This window comes from Bison bison, unplaced genomic scaffold (genome assembly GCF_000754665.1).
Source record: "Bison bison bison isolate TAMUID 2011002044 unplaced genomic scaffold, Bison_UMD1.0 scf7180017864262, whole genome shotgun sequence".
Classification (NCBI taxonomy): Eukaryota; Metazoa; Chordata; class Mammalia; order Artiodactyla; family Bovidae; genus Bison; species Bison bison.
Genome location: NW_011494834.1, coordinates 2,277,190 through 2,300,187, shown reverse-complemented (window position 1 = coordinate 2,300,187; position 22,998 = coordinate 2,277,190). Strand labels below are relative to the sequence as shown.

At 38.2% G+C, this 22,998-nt stretch overlaps 1 protein-coding gene across 1 annotated transcript in view; it reads left to right on the top strand.

Moving 5' to 3' along the window:
• CNTN5 (contactin 5) overlaps nt 1–22,998 on the top strand; it is a 671,487-nt gene that overhangs the window by 245,150 nt on the left and 403,339 nt on the right. The window contains exon 6 of the mRNA XM_010848232.1: nt 4,986–5,088. Within this exon, the coding sequence (XP_010846534.1) occupies nt 4,986–5,088 (103 nt within the window). The remainder of the gene's footprint in view (nt 1–4,985; nt 5,089–22,998) is intronic.

Below are 22,998 nucleotides of genomic sequence, written 5' to 3'. Positions count from 1 at the left end.
TGTTTTAAAGTCTATTTTATCTGATATGAGTATTGCTACTCCTGCTTTCTTTTGGTCCCTATTTACATGGAAAATCTTTTTCCAGCCCTTCACTTTCAGTCTGTATGTGTCCCCTGTTTTGAGGTGGGTCTCTTGTAGACAACATATGTAGGGGTCTTGTTTTTGTATCCATTCAGCCAGTCTTTGTCTTTTGGTTGGGGCATTCAACCCATTTACATTTAAGGTAATTACTGATAAGTATGATCCCATTGCCATTTACTTTATTGTTTTGGGTTCGAATTTATACACCATTTTTGTGTTTCCTGTCTAGAGAATATCCTTTAGTATTTGTTGGAGAGCTGGTTTGGTGGTGCAGAATTCTCTCAGCTTTTGCTCCTCTGAAAAGCTTTTGATTTCTCCTTCATATTTGAATGAGATCCTTGCTGGGTACAATAATCTGGGCTGTAGGTTATTTTCTTTCATCATTTTAAATATGTCTTGCCATTCCCTCCTGGCTTGGAGAGTTTCTATTGAAAGATCAGCTGTTATTGTTATAGGAATTCCCGTGTGTGTTATTTGTTGTTTTTCCCTTGCTGCTTTTAATATTTGTTCTTTGTATTTGATCTTTGTTAATTTGATTAATATGTGTCTTGGGATGTTTCGCCTTGGGTTTATCCTGTTTGGGACTCTCCAGTTCAGATGTTAACAAACCCCCTGGGCCCTAGAGTGAGGCTTAATAATGTGTCTGGCTGTACAGGAATCATTTAAGGAACACCAGAAGCCTCTACATGGACAAAAATTATTTCTTAAATACGGTGAGGAGTGCCTTTCTTTAGAGTCACCCTTAAGAATTGAAGCTATAAAATAATATCTTCTTTGCAACTCACAAACATTATCTGGAATAGAATTGAGAGAAGACATGGATCTGGCTCCTATTAGCCCATCGTGTCAGTAATAACCTTGGTATTATTTAGAGGCAGATCCAAGTCTTGAAGGGTCTGCAATGTTGTACAATTATTAGACATTCTTTAATAAAAAAATTGCCAAAATATTATAAAAATGGATTATAAAGAGAAATTTTAGTTAGGGTAGGAAAAAAATAATCAAAAAAATTGCTGAAGTTTGGAGATTCAGGTTCTTCTGAGATGTCTTTAAACAATGTGCTACAAATAATTGTACAGAAATATTTTCTAAATTCAGTCTGACTTTCACTGCCTTTATACAACATTCTATTGAACTCAGCAACTTCTGACACTCACAGTGAACTATGCAAGTATGGTATTAAGTTTAATAGGCATCATGGTAAATCATGTATTGTTAAATCATTAGACTGACAGACAGGAACAAGAATACTACAGAATCAGTGTTAAGAGGGGATGGGAAGATCACAAGCTGACTTCAGGGACTGCTTCAGGCAGGCAGTCAAAGGTAACCACTGAATAGGTTGCCTGCAGCTGCTACTGCTAAGTCACTTCAGTTGTGTCCGACTCTGTGTGACCCCATAGATGGCAGCCACGAGGCTCCCCCATCCCTGGGATTCTCCAAGCAAGAACACTGGAGTGGGTTGCCATTTCCTTCTCCATTGCATGAAAGTGCACAGTGAAAGTGAAGTTGCTCAGTCGTCGACTCTTAGCGACCCCATGGACTGCAGCCTACCAGGCTCCTCCGTTCTTGGGATTTTCCAGGCAAGAGTACTGGAGTGGGGTGCCATTGCCTTCTCCGGATGCCTGGGAGTCTTTATATGGGGACTTCCAAGTATTAGGACATTGAAGATAAACTCCTCATCATTGGATACACTCAGCCAGTTATCACCAGCAGGCCAAATACTGCCATCAGGAAATATATAAGAAAAAAGAAAAATATAAAAATGTAAAAGAAAGGAAGTTGAAAAATATGTGGGCAGGGCAGAATGATCTAAGAAAAAAGTTTGAAGAGAAAAACATTATTGAGAAAGATGGAGAAGACGTTCTTAAACATCTGTTCTGAGTGATGTTGTAGAACTGACCGCTTAGTTCCCTAGTTATATGCCAGGCTTCTGGTGCTCAGGGAACATTAGACTTGGAAGGAATTGGGGGAATTAGCCTGACAGAGCAGCGCATTACATTAATGGTAGTTCTGTTCCCTCAGTTTAAAGATTAGAAAGAGTGTCACAGAGGCCACTGACACATCAGAGATGCCAAAGTCTAGTTTTAAACAAAGCCAGTGTCCACAAGCTTGATGAAAAATCAGTGATATTTTCTCAATGATCACTTTGCAAAAATCTACTTTAAAAAAAAAAGCTGAGATAATCTTCTTCACAGTGAGCTTAAACACTTTCTATCTAAAGTTGTCCACATTCTTCCTTCAAAGACCATCTCAAATTTAAAAATTTAAATAATAATAATAAAAATGAATATAAAGTTTATATAAAATATAAAGTTTTTTTTTTGGTGTTTTTTTTTTTTTTTTGCTAATGGTGGCCATTTCCCCCTTTGCATGTCCAGTGCATCTTGCCTTCATATCTTATGGTATTATTTCTTCCTCTGTCTGAGTTTCTTTCTTTTCTCTCTTTTCTCATCCCCCACACACCAAGGAATTACACATAGAGCTATACACATACACAGATCTCTATGTACACATATGCCTTTGAAGAGAGACATGCCAAAATATGCACACAAACACTCCTTAGAGAAGCATCTGTGATCAGTCATAATTGTGTCCTCTGTGGGATTGCTAAAAATTATTTTTGGAGGAAATTAGCTCCAAGACTAACAGAGAGCACAATCACTGGAGTCATCACTAGTTCATTTTTTTAAACTGAAGTATAGTTGATTTGCAATATTGTGCTGATTTCTGTTGTACAGCAAAGTGACTCTTATAGCATACTGTTCTCTGATCTGTGAAAACACTCTCCAAGCTCATGGCTTTAACCACCACCTGTGAGTGATGACATTAAGTGCATATCACCTGCCCAAACTTACCACCAGCTTTGTCCTCTCACATTATGATGCATATTATATGGGCATCAAAGATGATACTCCTGAAATGAAATCAGCTGTCCCACCATAGCTATGTCCTTTTTTCTTTTACTTGCATCACTCAACCTCTTTCCCAAGCTGGAAATTTTAGTGTTATTATTGATGAGGCCCACAACCTTTTCACCAGGACCCCTATTGTGTGCCAAGTTCAAGTCTTTTTTATTTTTTTAAATTTTCTCATTCTGATGCCTCTTCTCCTTTTTTGCTATATAACTCAAGTCCAGGTTTTCATTACTTCTAACTTGTATTATTGAAGCATTATAATTGATCTACTGTTCTCTGCTCCAATTCCAGTAAATATACACAAATTGCCAGTCTCCTGTTTGAAACCCCAATGACTCTAAATTACTTATAGATTAAAGTTTGAATGTCTTACTCTGATAATCAAGGTCCTCTAGTTTTTTGACTCCATTTATATTTCTAAATTTGCCTAGTATTACTTCCCTTCACAAATAAAGAAGCCAGAGAAACTGATATTCCTATTCCTGGTGGTTTCTGATTTCTTTGTCATTGTTCCTCCAGTTCCATTTACTTTCTCCTATCTTTCTCTCACTGTACAAATGCTTACTATTGATATAATTCCCTCAAATGCACATAATACTTTCAAGATACCTCATTCAGGGCCCTTATCACCTTCTGGGCTTCCCTGATGCCTCAGATGTAAAGAATCTTCCTACAATGCAGGAGACCCAGGTTCGGTCCCTGGGTTGGAAAGATCCCCTGGAGAAGGGAATTGCTCCCCACTCCAGTATTCTTGCCTGGAGAACTCTATGGCCAGAGGAGCCTGGCAGGCTACAGTCTACCGGGTCACAAAGAAACAGACACCGACTGAGTGACTAACAGTTTAACATCACTTTCTATCTTACATTACAATGATTTGGATGTATAACTCCTCTCTCCGGTGCTTGTGATCCTTAGTATGTCCGACTCTTTGCGACCTCATGAACAGAAGACCTCACTGTAGCTCGCTAGGCTCCTCTGTCCATGGAATTTTCTAGGCGAGAATACTGGAATGGGTGCAATTTCCCTCTCCAGGAGATTCCGACACATTGATTGAACCTGCATCTCCTGCATTGGCAGGCAGATTCTTTACGCTGCACCACCAGAGAAGCCCCATTCTTCTCCTACCCTTGAGTATATACTGTTTCTTTTTTTAAGAATACACTTGCTTTTTAAAAATACACTTGAATGCTTGAGAGCACAACCCATGGATAATTCATCTTTGTATCTCCCACAATGCCTAACAGAATGTATGAACATTATGCTGCTGCTGCTGCTGCTAAGTCGCTTCAGTCGTGTCCGACTCTGTGCGACCCCATAGACGGCAGCCCACCAGGCTCTGCCTTCCTTGGGATTCTCCAGGCAAGAACACTGGAGTGGATTGCCATTTCCTTCTCCAATGCATGAAAGTGAAAAGTGAAAGTGAATTTGCTCAGTCGTGTCCGACTCTTAGCGACCCCATGGATTGCAGCCTACCAGGCTCCTCCGTCCATGGGATTTTCCAGGCAAGAGTACTGGAGTGGGGTGCCATTGCCTTCTCCGTATGCACATTATAGATATTTAATAAATATTCAATAAATATATGTTGACTTAACAAGCATTCATTTACCTGACAATGACAAAGTTCTGAGGCCTTTATTTATTAAAACAACAACAACAACAACAACAACACTATTATTTACCATGGGATTTGTTCATAGTTACTTATTTCCTCTGAAATATAATCAGTAGCTAAACTACCAGTTGATTGGCACTTTCAATAATTATTATTTTAAAGGGTATTGAATATACATGCAATCCAGTCCTTAAAGATAGATTAGAATTTCATCATAATTTAAGTCTGTGTGCACGTCTTATTTCAAGGCATCAAAAATTTAGCCGTCTTCAGACAGATATGGACAACACAGTGTTTTTCAATGTAACATCTCCAGAACTGGAAATAAATTGTGACCTTCATTTAACGTTTAAAGACTATTCTTTGTTTCCCAGGTGTGATGGGAGAATATGAGCCGAAAATTGAGGTCCATTTCCCTTTCACGGTTACAGCTGCTAAGGGAACAACTGTTAAGATGGAGTGCTTTGCACTTGGCAAGTAAGTACACATACTTCTATAATTAGACACAATTGTTTATTAAAATGTGACATGTCTTATTTTTATATCACTTACTTTGCTAGATTTTATTTTCCTTGAATTAAACCTTGAAGCTCCTTGGTGGCTATTCATTTTTTTAAAGAAAGGCAAGTGGGAATTGATGAAGTAACCAATTATAATGATCTCTTTGGTCATTTCTCTGAGCAATAATGTATATAATTTTGCTATTTTAACATAAAGGAAATGTAATAAAAGAAGAGCTTCACATGTCTTTGCTTACTTGTCTTAAAATTTCAGTATCATTCTTAAATTTTATGCAGCAATGATGTAAATAAAAAAGGGATGAGGTCCTATCCTCTCCCTATGTAAAAGATATATATTCTGACAAGATATAATAAGGCAAGAGTATAAAAATCACAAAGATAATAGTCACACTGGTCCAACAGATTACTTTAATCTCTTCTGGAATAATGATAACAATAGCATCAGCTGTCAATATGTACAACATGCTATTATTCCCCAAATCAGGAAGATGATTTATACCACATTCTAATGCCTGCTATGCTTAATGATTCTATTTCGGAGATTTAAAATCTCACAATGTATAATCACTTGTCAATGATGTTTACAATAAAAATATTGAGCATAAAAACAGGAGTGAGATTTTGATTATATTTGATTAGAGTATTATGATTTATTTTAAATAGAGTGTTGCTGTTTTCTTTTTTTATGGTGATAAGACCTCAGAGTCCTTTCTAGACTCTATAATTATAATTTGCATAAATGCATCTCTATCAGAGTTACTAATCATTCAACTTCACTCATGGTGAGCAAACTCCCACAGCATAAATATAACATACTTGGAAATAAAACATGCTCTATAAATATATTTGTAGTAGGCTTAGTCTGTGGGTGTGAAAATCTTAGTAAATATGAAAAATTCTGCCAATAAAAGGTGTTTTAGAGCATAACAATAGTAATCACCATGTTTTCTAATATTAAAACTATTTGAGGTAACACGCAATTCTGTTTAAATCTAAATAGGAGTCAGATCATAGTCAATTAAAAACAAAATAGATTGTTGTTTGGTCCATCAAAAGTGTTGAGCAGTCCACCAAAAATGCCTGTAAGAGGAAGTATATTTCAATAACTTAAAATTCATCCAGGAGTTCCTTGGCAGATATCCGAGGAAGATTCCCAAGCGCACATATATTAATAATTAAATACTACCTTAAAAGTCATGTTTTTCATCATTTTCCAAAGTTGTGGTGTCAAGTATGCTTGAAAATGACCCAAGTGAACTGCTCAATTCTGATAAATACAAAAATAATTATATTGGCTTGATGTCAAAGGTTTTAGTATATCCTACAGTTAAATAATTTTTAAATGTCAGAATTTGCACTAAAGCCACAGACGAAAGGAGGTCATACCGTAAAACAAATTCAAGAACTAGATTTATAGAGAAAAAGCAATATGGGATATTTCCCCAGGCAGGCTTATTTAATAAATTTGATATGTTTGCTTTCGGAAGTCTTGAAATATGCTTAGTAAATTGATCTGTAAAGTCCATTTCATTCTAGGCTGGATCTAACTGCCAAATTAAGTTCTTTTAATACTATATTTTCTTCAGTTTCTCCACTCCTTCTTTGTTACTCCCTCTTTCCCCATGAAAATAAATAAATATGTAGGAAGGTGAACAAAGCACACAGACTGTCTAGAAGGTCTCTGCTGCCTATTCTTCATGTGAAGTGTCACAATTATGGAATAAAGAAAAAGAACATGCTATGAAGAGATTTATCCCTACCTAAAGACTAATTTACCACTCTGTTGAAAGTAAATAAGATCAAAGAAATAGCATCTTTACATATGTTAATTTCTGTAGAGCACATTATCATGTGGAATAGATCATCTCTGCATCTCAACAGGATCACAGCAATTCAAATTAATACCTGAGCATCTGCTTTATTCCTACAGCTCACCTGAGCTGCATCCCACTTTAATAAGTACAAGATTCCCTGGTATACCTTTGTCTTTCCAAAATCTTCAGTACCTGTCACTAGATATCGATCAGCACCTTGCCACTCAAGCTAATTTGCCCCTCAGTCTGTCCACATAGAGTAGTTTAACCAAATGTTCCCCATAGATTATGACAACCAAATTCTTGCATGGAGCATATTGAGCTCTATTCTATCTCATGGGCTTTGCCCTTGTTTTCTCCAGGCCCCCACTCATTCTCTGACCTCAACTTAAACATCATCTTCTAAGAGTTCATCTACAATACTTGAAGTATATAACTCACACCCATTACTCTGTATCTAAATCTTGTATTTTTCTTCATCAAACTTAACACAGTTTTAAAGTATCCACATATGTGTTTCACTACATTAAAAAAAAAAAAATCACTTTATCAGTCAGGAATCCAACTGCAAAGACTCAGATAACTCAAAAGAATTTAGGCATAAATTGAAGATCCAAGAGAACTAAGAAAAAAACTGAAGTATCTGCAGACTAGTGATAGCAAGAAGTTATTCTCATCCTGAAGCCAAAATGAGCAAGGGTGGAAGATAGTGTCACCAGAAGCACAGAGACCTGAAGATACGGTGTTGTCTGGGGGCGACTCTACAATAGCTATAGCTGTGCAGAGATGTATTAGATGAACATAGCTGAGGAAAGGAGCAGGAAATTCATATCCTGACTTTTTCTTTGTGCATTCTGATCTTCTCCTTCTGAGTTCATGACTGAAAGGCAACTAGAAGCCAGCCTGCAAGCCCAGAGAATGCAGTTGGCAATACAAAAGGAAGGCAGAGATTCTGAGGGAAGATGAGGGTGACCAGCAAGGGAGACAAACAGAATAACCAGCAAATACCCATCATTAAGTTTTAAGCCTAGTGAGGGCAGGGATCCTGATTGCGGTCTTCACTTGTGTATTTCCAACGCCTACCACAGTGCCTGGCACACAGCACTCAGGAAATAATTTTTGAAGGAAAAGATGAACTCTGAAAGCTATATGCCCACTTAATCCAGTATACTTTTTATTAATAGATAATAAATAATATACTTTATTTTCTAAACATGTCAAAATACACTTCCACCACTGCTCACAAAGAAAAATGCTATGTTCTTACTCTTTTTGAAAAGTACATTTACCTCTTTACATAATTTGTCCCTAAACACATTCAATTATTGCAACTTAGAGTATGTAAATTAATACAGCTATAGTTGCACATGGAAACTTACATTACCATATGGAAAATAGATAGCCACCAGGAATTTGCTGCATGTCTCAGGAAACTCAAACAGGGGCTCTGTTTCCACCTAGAGGGGTGGGGTGGGGAGGGAGATGGGAGGGAAGTTCAAAAAGGAGGGGATATATATGTATACTTACAGCTGATTCATGTTGAGGTTTGACAGAAAACAGCAAAATTCTGTAAAGCAATTATCCTTCAATTAAAAAACAAATAAATAAAAAAGATAATTTAAAGATATATAAACTAATAACATTTTCTGTGTTCTTGAAGGAAAATAGCAGAAAGGCAAATTATTTTAGATTACCAAAGTTTACTGTATCTTAGTATCACACATATTCACCAACCTGTCTAATTTGAAGTTAAATAAAAAGTCAATTGGGATTGCGATATACTCACTACTATATATAAAATGGATAACTAATAAAGACCTACTACATAGCAATGGGAACTCTACTCAATACTCTGTGGTGACCTATATGGGAAATGAATCTAAAAAAGAGTGGATATATGTATATGTATAACTGATTCACTTTGTTGTACACCTGAAACTAACACAACATTGTAAAGCTGTGTTACACTATACTCCAATAGTGTGTGTGTGTGTGTGTATGTATATATGTATATGTATATACATATATACTCCATGGGGACGACAGAGGATGAGATGGCTGGATTGCATCACTGACTCGATGGATGTGAGTCTCAGTGAACTCCTGGAGTTGGTGATGGACAGGGAGGCCTGGCGTGCTGTGATTCATGGGGTCACAAAGAGTTGGACATGACTGAGCGACTGATCTGATCTGATCTGATATATATGTGTATATATATATATATATATACACACTCCTATAGTATGTTAAACTATACTCCAATAAAAATCTGAAAAATAAAAAGAAATGCCATATGATCTCACTTATAATGTGAAATCTAAAGCATGACACAAATGAGCTTATTTATGAAAAACAAACAGACTCACAGACAGTGAGGACAGACTGATGGTGGCCAAGGGGGAGGGGAAGGAGAGAGGATGGGGTGGGAGTTTGGAAGCATCAGAAGCAAGCTGTTTGGTATAGAATGGATAAGTGACAAGATACTACTATATAGCACAGGGAACTACATCCAATGTCCTATGATTAAATGAAATAGGATAATGAAAAAGGATATTTTTAATGTGTACCTAAGACTCTGATGCTGGGAGGGATTGGGGGCAGGAGGAGAAGGGGACGACAGAGGATGAGATGGCTGGATGGCATCACTGACTTGATGGACGTGAGTCTCAGTGAACTCCGGGAGTTGGTGATGGACAGGGAGGCCTGGCGTGCTGCAATTCATGGGGTCACAAAGAGTCGGACACGACTGAGCGACTGATCTAATCTGATATATGTGTGTGTATCACTGAATCACTTTGCTGTACAGCAGAAATTGACGCAAGTTTGTAAATCAACCACACTTCAATTAAAAATGCCCACTTTATGGAAAAGAAACATATTTTATAAAAACAAAAGCACCCCTTAATAAACTTTTAAAAGCCAATAGTAAAGTTGTAAGCTGTTAGTTTGCTTCTAAAGAAATCTCTACTTAAATCTGAACTTTTAAAAAATCATATGGTTTTTCTATAAGCTACTGCAAAAGAATACAACAGGAGAGTGCTATTTATACCACCTTGGAAATCTCTCTGCAAATAGAATTATACAACACTGAGTACAGAGAGAATGCATGAAGTGACTGTCACATGATATGTTTAGTATTGTTTAGTTCAGCAAAGGTATGATTTCCCCCAGGAGGGTGGGAAATGGGAAATGTTTAAAGAGGATCCACTGGGAAACAAAGGTGTGTAAGGCTTGGGAAATACAGCAAAGTGTAAAAATGGGGAGGTGAATTAATCACTTTGGAAAGAAAAGGCTGTTTTAGACATATGGAAGATTATTATCAAGAGACCACCACAAGCTGTTCTCCAGTTTCACCAAAGTGGGGAGAGGGAGAAATTCCAACAATATGGGACAAAACCAGCGAAATTAGAATAAGTATAATGTAGAAGTGTTTTAAAAAGTTATTAAAAGGCAAACGGGCTATCAGAGAGGCAGTAGAAGCTTAGAAGCTTTTCCCCCACACTGCTGCAATAACAAAATAAGATCTGTCTGTCTTCTAACAATTTAGGTGCAATGTTTTCTGAAAGGAGAGAAATGGTACAGATCAGGGTTGGAAACGAACATTTTAAACCTTCTCTTTTGCCTGCCACTCATCTGCCCACTCAGACTGAATTATTAAGAGTAGAAGGTTAGAGTCAGGCAGACTTAATTGGCTGCCTTTTGGCAACTACATTATTATACAACGTTTTAAAGTGGTTGGTGGCATGTGGGGGAAATAGAAATGAAGGGTGTTGCCTTTTCTTACTCAGCATTAAGCTTCATGACTTTAGTTTGGAAAGAAGCACTGCCTTTGATATTTCCCAGGTTGGCTTTTAAACACTGGACACAGTACTCTTGAAAGGAAATGAGAGAAAAAAGGTTAAAGGACAATGCAAGTAAGGACTCTCTTAGGACCCTAATGAATATTTCATTTCAACGTTATCTCTAAATATGGTGTGCCTAGAGATTATCATACTAAGTTAGACAGAGAAAGAAAAATACCATATGATGACACTTACATGTGGAATCTAAAAAAGTGATACAAATAAATTTATTTACCAAACAGAAACAGACTCACAGACTTAGAAAACAAATTTATGGTTACCAGAGGGGAAAGGCTGGAGGAGGAGAGGGATAAATTAAGAGTTTCAGATTAACACATGCACACTGCATGCATGCGAGCTAAATTGCTTCAGTCATGTCTGACCCTTTGTGACGCTATGGACTGTAGCTTGCCAGGTTCCTCTGTCCATGGGATTCTCCAAGCGAGAATACTGGAGTGGGTTTCCACGCCCTCCTCTAGGGGATCTTCCTGACCAAGGGATCAAACCCAAATCTCTTATGTCTACCTGCATTGACAGGTGGGTTCTTTACCGCTAGTGAAGCCCCTACCGCTGTGAAGCCCCAACATATATGCACTACTATATGTAAAATAAATAGCAAATATCCACCATATAGCAGAGGGAGCTCTACTCAATATTCTGTACTAATCTATATGGGAAAAGAATCTGAAAAAGAATAGATATATGTATATGTATTAGGGCTTCCCAGGTAGTGCTGTTGCAGGAAGGGGGACCCCTTCTAGGGCCTGAAACTGGGCTCTTGTCTAACACTCAGAAATGAATTGTCCGAGGAGACACATCTGCTGACAAAGCAAGAGATTTTATTGGTAAAGGGCACCTGGGTGGAGAGCAGCAGGGTAAGAGAACCCAGGAGAACAGCTCTGCTGCGTGGCTCGCAGTCTTGGGTTTTATGGTGATGGGATTAGTTTCCAGGTAGTCTTTGGCCAATCATTCTAATTCAGAGTCTTTCCTGGTGACGCACGCATCGCTCAGCCAACATGGATGCTAGCAAGAGGGATTCTGGGAAGTGGACAGGCACACGGTGTCTCCTTTCCACCTTTCCTGAACTCTTCCGGTTGGTGGTGGCTTATTTGTTCCTTATTCCTTACAGGATCTCCTGTCATAAAACAACTCATGCAAATAGTTACTATGGTGCCTGGCCAGGGTGGGCGATTTCAATCAGTGTGTTTCCCCTAACAGTGTTAGTAGTAAAGAACCCGCCTGCCAATGCAGCAGACATCAGAAACGCTGGTTCAATCCTTGGGTAGGGAAGACTCCCTGAAGGAGGGCATGGCAGCCCACTCTAGTATTCTTGCCTGGAGAATCCCGTGGACAGAGGAGCCTGGTTGACTACAGTCTGTAACAGGGTCACAAAGAGTTGGACATGACTGAAGTGACTGGAAACGCATGCATGTCCCTGTTCGGGCACCACTTGCCGGGGTCCAGCCCCAGTGGATCCAGGGAATTCGAAGTGGGGATGGCGTCGGCGAACTGGATACAATAGCTTTAATTAAATATTAATTAGAGATATAAAGAGTAATAGAATAAGGATAGCTCAGTAGGAAAATTCAGCCCAGAAAAGAGGCTGAATAACTTGGTTTACGTGGAAAGACAATAAAATTCCAGACAAGGAATTTGCATCACCTACGTAGGCTGCAGGCATCCTCCCATTCTCCCGAAGGAGAGGAGACACTAAGGCCTCCCTGGTCAGATCTTAGAAGCCCAGGCAAAATTAGTAGGCTTGGCAAGCCTCCACGCTCCAGATGGGAATTCAGCCAGAAGGTGAGAGAAAGAACGACATGGGGAGACCAAGTTTTGGTGAACAAGGCCTGCACTTTATTTTCCAAAGTAGTTTTTATACCTTAAGTTGTGCATAGAGGATAATGGAGGAAGGGGTAGAGTCATGCAAGGACAGCAGTCCTTGATCCTAATCAAAGCCAGGCTTTCTTCCTGCAAACTTATCACATGCAAAAGTTTAGGTGATTTACATCATCTTCTGGCCAGGAGGCCTGTTAACATTTTATGACCCTTTCTTCAGAAAACATATTTTTCTCTAAAGGTGATTATTCTAAAGTAAGGCACCACCCTCCGAAAGCATTAGATAAAGTTGCATTCCTTTAGGGCAAAGGTGTGGTGGGCTATAAAAAGAAAAGAATTAACTCAAGGTTCCAAGGTTACAAACATTAAAGCTACTACTTACATTCCTATACAACAATTACATTAATCAATACACACCCAGGGACACAGTAGGTAAGGGATATGGAAACTTAGCAGCAAACATTGGCCCAACAAGTGAAAAACGCTTCACCAATACAATTTCTAATCAATCTTTTAACTGCTCAAAGGAATCTATATTTAGACAGTTTAGAACATCTCATGCCTCTCACGGTTGGAAGGCTGTGAACAATCACATGTGGCCGGAAGAACATTTTCAGGAAGGCTAGAGGACTTCCAAAGGAGTTTGTAGGTTGAAACACTCTTATCACACCCAGGAACTTTATTAACTGGAGCTGTAAGTTAACTCTTTTTCAGAGAGAGGTGGTGGGGGACAGCCCCCCGTAAAGTCAGAGGTGTAGGTGAGAGCACAAAGCAGTAAAGTAGGCAGACTCTGGTTTTTGGGGTAGATGCTCAAGAATTTCCAGGGGGACTCCTGAGGCTTGATCCCGCCTTTGTGTATGCCGAGCCTCCTTCCTCATGACCTTTGCCATGGGCGGAGTTCCTCACGCTGGCTTCCGGCATCTCCCCCTTTTTTATTTCTTAAAACAGCCAGATGCAGCTCAGTCGTGAGCTTCTGAATGTTCTGCTGAAGAATCCTGACAATACAAGAAAGAATGATTATGAGAAGCAAAATTAGAGCACCAAGAGCAGCATAACTAAAGATATTAGACAGAATGTTTTTTCCAGAAATAAAGTTAGAGAAGGTGTGAAAAAAGTCATTAGCTGCTCCAGCGGCGGTAAAATCCAGTCGAGAGAGTTCCAGGGTCTGTATTTGATTATGAAGTTTCCCTAAGTCCAGGTTAATGTCAGAGCTGTTCCAAACACTTGAAATATGATTTTTAATTTTTTCCCATTCATAATCTGTCTCGTTTACCTTCAAAGATGTCACACATATCCACCAGTAATCAGCGTGGCATGACAGAGCCATTTTCACTTTTAAAGCCTGTAACTCAGTCCCAATATGCATTATTGCTTCCTCCAAGGCATCTGCCCTCATCTCCAACTTTCTATCTATAGATTCCTGTGTTGCTAGAGTTAGAGAAACATTTTTAGACATGGTATCAACAAACTGGGCAGTATGCACTTGTTGAGTCAATGATATTGCTGCCACAGTAACAGAAGTAATTGCTGCTATTAAAGCTGATATTCCTAAAATAAGTAAGCCCACAAATCATCATAGACCATAATTATCATATCAATAAGTGGTTACATCATAAGATAAGGTGGATGTTGTAACACTACAAAGGAGCAAACATTATATTGAGGGTTTAAACAAGATAAAAACATACATTGTTCACAAGTTACTATATTAGGTCTACCTCTTTTTTACTGACCGCTTTGGCCCTGATCACTATATTTGCATTGCAAAACACCTGTTGTGGGTGCACCAGGGAGCAGCTGCAGACGTCGGCCCCGGGGGAGCAGTGTCCCCAGCAGCAGGAGGCAGAACACGAGCGGCAGGCTGCAGGCCGCAGCACCTACTGAGGGCTGAGGGGCGGGGTTCACAGACTTGGGCTAGCCGCCGCCGCTTGGGCTCAGGGTGTTTCCCTCTTGCCGGTGGGGCTGCGCTGGTCTGGATGGCACTTTGCAGGTGCACTTTCCTCTCTGGCCCTCACTCACAAACTTCTTTGCTCTAGGTCACGGGGTGCAGCGAGGAGGGTGCGGGGCGCAGCTGGCGGCGTGGAGGCGAGGGCTGGCTGGGGGGCCGAGCGAATGAGTGCGCACGCTGTGAACCTGGTCTTTGGGGAATATTACCTGACAAATTAGTCTGTCTGAGATCCAAATCAGAGAATCTGTGTCCTGAGGAAAAATATAAGCATACTCTCTCCGACAAGTTAGCAACACATCTGGCCGGGATATGAAATTTATACCTTGAACCAGGTGAATTTTGATGGTGAATTTTGTGAGAATTTTTGGCCTTATCAATTTTTATATAAGTTTAAAGTGATAACATTAGTCAATGCATCTGCCAAAGCATTTCCTTCATGTAAAGGGCTGGGCAAGACAGAATGGGCTCTAATATGTCCCACAAAATATTTTTATCTCTGTGTTTAATTTCTTTCTGTAAATCAGATAACAAGGAGAAAACAGTAGTTTTATTTTCTGGAATATTAGCAGTCTCTATATGAGGAAACAACCCTACAATATATCGGGAGTCGGACACGACTGAGCGACTTCACTTTCACTTTTCACTTTAATACATTGGAGAAGGAAATGGCAATCCACTCCAGTGTTCTTGCCTGGAGGATCCCAGGGATGGTGGAGCCTGGTGGGCTGCCGTCAATGGGGTTGCACAGAGTCGGACACGACTGAAGTGACTCAGCAGCAGCAGCAGTCAAAAGATTAAAGGTGTGGTGTCTTAAATGTCGAAAAGCCTAAATAACTGCTCATAACTCAGCCTTGACATTTTATTCCCTTGAATTAAAAGATCTTTTAAAGGCCTTGGAGCTGTAATTTCCTGCACCCAAAAGGCTAGATCACTAGATCCAAATGCTTTGTGGCTCCTAGCTTGAGAAGTCAAGTTTTTTTTCTATCTGATAATAAGGTAAAAAGTAAAAGCTGTGTTACTCTTTGACCTTTATTAATTTGCACAGTTTTGATAAGTGGTGAGATCAAAACTTTAATTTCTCAATATAATTAGAATCTACTACACCAGGCACCACCAAAAATTTCTTGAAAAGAAAGTGAGCTATGCCTCAGCACAAATCTTACAATGCTTTCAGGTAGGGGCCAGCCACTCCCGTTGGAATCGTAGCAACCAGCATGTCAGGGGTTAATATTGTTGCCGTGGTGGAACGGAGGTCCAGTCCCAAGCCACCTGAGGTTGATTAGCACGGCTTGCTGTCTCTGTTTAGCAGGACACCGCCGACAAAAATGCCCCATTTGATCATAAGAGAAACATTTTTTATTTGTAGAATCCTTTTTTTTTATTACGATTATTATTTTTTTCTTTTTCTTTTTCAATTTTTTTTTCTTTTTATTATTCTCTCTCTCTCTCTTTTTTTTTTTTTTTTGCTTGCGTGAGGCCCCCTGAAGGGGTTTTCTGCAAGGAGCAAGCTCTTTATATTGTGTATTCTTTAAAAGCTCCTTTGTTTAAAAGAAAAAAAATTTTTTTTATCTTTTTCAGCCTTAGGCAATGCTCTGGGAGGCTTTGGATGTAAACTGGGGAATTCCTAGGCCCTGGGAGGTGCAAGCGGAGGTGGGGTAGTCGCCTTAAATCAGAAATTGTTGGACAAATTTTTAAAGGTTTGTGTAGAGGGGGAGTGGGCTTGCCAGGGCGCCCTGCCACAGTGTCCTGTAAGCCCTCTCATTCCTCGGGAGGTAGAGCACAGTCTCCCTCCTTTTTTATTTCTTAATGCATTACTGAATCACTTTGCTGTACACCTGAAACTAACACATCATGAATCAATTGAACTCTAATATAAAATAAGATTTTTTTAAAAAGAACTGCACTAGAAAAGGGAAAAAAAGAAAGCTGGTGCTATTTTCAAGTGATTGTGCTCAGTGTGTAAGTCTGATCTGTATAAGTTGTTAACAAGGTCATGTAGAGCAAAATGAGAACTTGGAAGTATGGAGAGTTATTAAGTACAAGAAGTAGCTACCATCTCTCTGGCTGCGGAAGTGTTCCATTACTAAAATTTAAGAAGTTTGGAGGCACCGTTCTGGGACCCAGACTTCTGAGAAGCCTCCACCAGCCAGGGGTTGGAGCTAAGTTTTCCAGGTGATGTACCTGGAGCTACAAGTGTTGGAAAAACTCAAACTAGATTCCTTTGCTGCTTAGGGAAGAATGCCTCACTGAGGTGCCATTCACAGGAATCTCAAGCACAGAGGGAGCAATACAGAACACATCCTTTCTCCCTCCTCTAGTCTTGCAGCCTCTTTCTAGAGCCTTCTCTTTGCAGTACAGAAATGTGGTTTCTAGAGTCCTGGCCCTTGTATCACAAAGCAGAGTGAGGAAGAAGCTACAGATAGTAATTTAACAACCAGCACAAATTCCACTTTACATTTTCAAGCTCATCTTTTAATCAGCCATGAACAACCCCTTCCTGGACCTCATCCCCATACACATCCCTCTTCTGTGATCCTGCAACTTGTACCCCTCAGTCTAAAATATCCTGCTCTCACAATCCCTGTTCAGTTTTCAAGGTTTAAGCCAAATGCCACTTCTCCATTAATGTCTACCTGTTTTACTTGAGATTTGATATATATCCTTTGGAGTCATATGAACAACCATCTATCACTGTTTAGCCTGCCCCATTGAGTCAGCTGTGTGTATCTGCCTACAGTGCTAAAGTTTTGCATCCCTAGAGTATTTTTCTGTGCAGCAAGTGTTGAATATATTTACTGAATGGAATCCAAATATGAGAATATGGTCAGTCATCTGTAACAGGAGGTATATTATTGCCTTGGTTTGGTCAGACAGAAATCTCCAGATACCTTTCAAGTGTTTTGGCCCTGAAAATTCAGACCACATTATATTAGCTACGGTTTTTTGTCAGATTTCACTTCACCATATGACCTTTTGCAGACCCCATAAAGATCACTAGATAATGTCACACAGCCACCAACTATGAAAAACTAAAATTTGGTCACTGATGCTTAAGTGACCCCTTATACAAGGGCAAACTTGGGGTTATTCTGTAATAAAGATGCCATATGCTTTAAAGCAACATTGGCTTATCTACTATGACAATCCTGCAAGCTAATAGCAGTACAGGCAGATTTTTTTTCTTTATTTTACATGTTCCTTATCTTGCTTTCACAGCCATTTACACACAAGCGGTTCAGCTGTGCTCAAAAGGCCTTGAACCAGTTACTGTAATAATTATGTGAATGACCTTTCCAGACTCATCTGAACTCTGGTGGTGAGGTGGGAGGGAAGAATACATTCAATCTCCTGCCCCTTTTAGTTCCTGCTCATCTCTCTTTCACATAGCATTCACAAATCATTTTTTGTTACACTCCATCAAATGCCTATTAGGAAACAAGGACATTAAGTAATTTTTTCCTTTTTTATACTTTTATTGCAAATAAGAAAAGCACCAGTTATCAATTCACAAAGTCATTTTCGTGGTAGTTTGTGTTCCCTTTTCCTCAGTCTTTAACCATCTCAAATGGCTCCTCTTCCGTCACATTGTAACTGTGAGAATGACACATATTCCTCTGAGACTCCCCAAAGCCTGCAACCGGCAAACGTTCATCAAAGAACCTGCTCTTTAGTTACAGATTGATGATTTATTAATACTGTTTATTTGAAACTGCCAGTCACTAACGACTGCAGAAATTAAAAAATAAATTGGAGTTGTGTGGTATTTGTCTATCAAATCAAACTCAAATTACTTAATCATTAGATTGACGAAGGATCTGGGGATAGGAGTTAGTTATTGGGTCTAGGAATCAATAAATGTTTAGATATAGAGAAATGGTACATACGGATTCAAGAAAATTGCACTTTTGGGCTATTGGTTGCTTCAGTATTGTTGAAGTTAAGGACAAATCCTCATTTCAGATGGTACCTTAAGGAAATGGGTGCTGAAAGAACCTTAAAGATTGCATAGCCTATTATCAGTTTGTAGATGGAAAAATGAGATCCTGCAGGGAAAGATTAGACCAAGACACTTGGGCAAGCTGGCCAGACTAATCATATGATGCTTCATCATTTGATATTCTTTACATTTTCAACATTCTTCCTTCCACAGTGCCAACTATGAGAGTGCTTTATTTACTTATTTATTTTTGCTCTCAGAGGTGTCATCTATTTCTAGGGACACAGAACCAATTTATTACTCACATTTGGAGTCACAGTTAACTGGCATCATATTTCTAATTCTTCCAGAGCTGGCTTAGGAATGCTTAAACTGCCTTACAAGAAAAACTGCATACCTGCTAAAGGTCTCACAGCTAACGTGCTGTAGAAGCAGACCAGGTCTTCTGATTCTAAAACTAATGCTCTTTCCAACTTATTGTAACATTTTTCAGTTGCTAAGAGTAATTTCCATTTTTATCAAAGCAACTATTTTTCTGGATGTATTAAGTTTCCCAGTGATTAGGAATATTAGTATAGAGGACAAGTCACCAAAAGCATAAAGCAAGAGATAATATCAAAATTACTGAGCTTTATACTTGGATTCTTTTAGAAACACATCCAAGAACCTTACTTTGGGTGAATCTCCCTGTAGTTTCATAGAATAACCTCTTGCACCAAAAGTTGATTGAGGGATATTAAGTTTTTATAATATAAAGGTTTTTAGCATTATATAACCTCATGACTACAATTTCCAAAAACAGAGTCTTTCTTTTAATGATTACGTATTTAAGTCTGTGGTTTCCTTTGGGTTTTTTAGGGAAACCTTTCAGCCTTAATAATCATAAATTTAGAAGTCATAGTCGAGGGTCTAGTAACAGAAAATCTTTATGATTATCTAACCCCATCAATTCTAGTGTAAGTCTTCTTTTCAATTCAGGGTTTAGCCTGAGATTCAGAGGATGCATCATATCTGAATGTCTTTGGTCTTTTTGCCTGATACTTAATGGAGGAGAAAATTTTCCTTTATATTAATATCTATGATGTCAATGACATACACATAGCACACTGAAGATTACATACAAAGTTTGTTTGTTCACTAATTAAAAAAAAAAGTCTTTATCTATTTATGGCTGTGCTGGGTCTTGTTTGCTGTGCAGGCTTTTCTCTAGTTGTAACAAGCCAGAGTTAGTCTTTAGTTGAGGTTCACGGGCTTTTCACTGCAGTGGCTTCTCTTGATGTGGAGCTCTAGGGTGCGAGGGCTTCAGTAGTTGTAGCCCATGGGCTCAGTAGTTGCAGCTCCCAGGCTCTAAAGCACCAGCTCAATAGTCGTGGTGCACAGGCTTAGTTGCTCCACAGCATCTAGGATCTTTCTGAACCAGGAATAGAACCCGAGTCTCCTGCACTGACAGGAAGATTCTTTACAGTTCAGCCACCAGGGAAGCCCTTATTTGTTCATACTTAAATTTGAGCTCTTACCAACTGAGCAACCAGAGACATAATTCCATCTCTGTCTTTGGAATTTTAGTGATTTTTAAAACTTGGAAACAGATGCTCTTCATTTGAGGTAGGGAGGGTGAATCACATGGAAAAGGCTGTTACTTAAATTGTACTTTTTAACACCATCTCCTATGTCTTTATCATACAGGTAATAACTACGTTTTTATTTATCTTTGCAATAATATTTATTGGAAAAGATTACCTTGAAGTTAAAGCATTACAACTTTGTATTCTTCACTTCTGTGTTGCAAATATAATAGTGCTATATAATATGCAATTAAATGAAATGTATCTGCATGTACAATGTATAATTAAACTGCTTCTGAATTATAGCTCATGCCTTTTTGCCTTAGGTAATTTTTGTTTCTCCATTATATGTAAGCATTTTCCATTTCAGATGACAATAGAAAGTGTGTCTCTTTTGATTTGATACTATTTGCATTCATCATCCCCGGCTGTGTGCTTGATCTTCAGTGATAGAGTCACATGCACATGGTAGGATATGATGCAATTAAGCAGTCGGAGTTGCCTGTACAAATGAAACATTTAAATGTGGGTATGGATGTACGTGTATGTGAATAAATATTTAAATCAGCAGAAAGAGTATCTCAAGATAGAAAATGTTAAGACAGCTAAACCTCTGTCATCATTTTTTTTCTTTATTATTATTTTCTTTTTTTAATGCAATATAGCAACACCTACCTTCTGTTCCTGTCACTGTTATTGTTAGTAGCTATGTGGTACAGAATAGTTTTCATGTCAAATCTTTGTAATAATATGTTTTAGTTTGGAGGATAAATTTAACTGATAACCAGTAGACGCAAAAAGTGATTCTCAATGGGGACATATGTCAGCTGCTGTTTCATAGTAGAAAAGCAAGTGATAAGTACTTTTGGTCACCTCTAGCCCCTACTTTTCTTTTGGGGATCGAATCAATCTGGTTACAACTTTTAGAATGTCTTATTTATGGCCATTTTCTCAAAGGAAGATCCATTATGAAATCAGGTCACTAGTTTTATACATCCCTACAGAGAAATGTAGCTTCCTCAACATGTCTGATAGAAGAACATGCATCAGGGTTTCCTACACAGAAATAAAGGGGAAGAAATCTTCCTCCTCCACCTTCATATAATACTATTACATTTAGCCACAGAAAGCATAGGTATAATACACTCAAAAGCATATATTGAAAAAAATGCTTACAAATATGAAGCCTAGATATATTTTACAATTGATGGTATGTTATAGTTTAATTGGCAGTATTTTGTTTCTTAATTATTCTTAAGGGTGTGTCATGTTCACAAGTGCCTTGGATGTGATCAATTAGAGTAATTAAGGCTAAAATGGTATATGTCTAATCTTAGTGATAAAGTCAGAACCTGAGTGATAACATAGTCTTCTTTCATTTATATTCAATTTAATTTAAAAAATCTGAGTTAATAAGCAAAATATCTGCCTTGTAGAACTGGAAACTACTAGGGAAATGGTTGTTAAGTGAATATTTTTTATTATATTAAGTCAACAATATTTATTCTAGCATTAACCATCTCAGTTACTTCCAATCATGTTATCTGTGAGGGTCCAAACACAAGCACCTTTAAAGAGGGAGTTGAATACAAAGGAAGCTAGTCCAGGAGAATCCTTCCTCCACCTGTTTCATCATTTTTTAACTCTCTGGTTGTTACTGAGTCTGTGTCACAAATAACCTAAAGTAGAAGAAACATAAAGAGTGATAGTTAAAGAGATATATATATATGATGGTTACCCCCATTAGGTTCTTGTTTTGTTTTCATTTTTGGATTAAAGGAGTAAACTAGAAAGGATAAATATTCTGATACATTTTCAGTGACTTAAATGTGTAGAAAAAAATCTAATAATTCAAGTGTTCATTTAGATAAACTAACTGTACTGCTGAAAGATTTCTTCAAACTGCTTCTTAAAAGTTTTACTGAGGGAGCATTGACATGCAATAAATGTCTAAGATATGCAATGTGATACATTTTAACACATGTATATCCCCGTGAATGTCACATGTCTCTTCAGTACCCATAAACATCTGCATGTAAATGTGTAATCTTTCCTTTCTTTCCATCCATTCATTCCCACCCCCAGAAAGCTACTGATTTGATTTCTCTTCTGTCACTATAGACTAGTACGCATTTTTCTAGAGTCCAATATAACCAGAATTATGCACTATGCAGTTTTCTTTGTCTGACTTTTTCACTCAGTATACAGGCACACCTTGCTTTACAGTACTTCACTTTACTATGTTTCATAGATACCATGGATTGTACAAGTTGAATAAATCTGTAGATGCCATTTTTCCAACATTTACTCACTTTGTGTCTCTGTATCACATTTTGGTTATTCTCACAATATTTCAAAGTTTTATTGTTTATTACTATCATTCTTATTATGTTTGTCATGGAAATCTGTAATCTTTGACGTTACTATTACAAAAAGATTACAACTCACTAAAGGTTTAGATGACAGCAATAAGGTATTTTTTAATTGTTAACTACATTGTTTTGTTAGATATAATGCTATTAAATAATGCACACTATTAAGCTGCAGTTTATTGTAAATATAGATTTTATATGCACTGGGGAGCTGAAAAATCTGTGTTGAGTGGCTTTATTGTGATATTTGCTTTATTGTTGTGATCTGGAATTGAACCCATATCTCTGAGGTATGGCTGTATTATCTTGAGATTCATATAAGTTGTTCAGTATACCAATACTTTATTCCTTTATAATGCTAAGTAGTATTCTGTTTATTGTCTGTATTACAATGTGTTCATGTATTCACCTGTTGGACATTTGGGTTGCGTCCAAGTTTCAGCTATTACAAATTAAACTTCTATGAATATTTGTTTATGTCTTTGTATGCATATAAGCCTTTATTTTTTCCTAAATAACACATTGAATGTTTTCTCTAGGTTTTTGAACAAT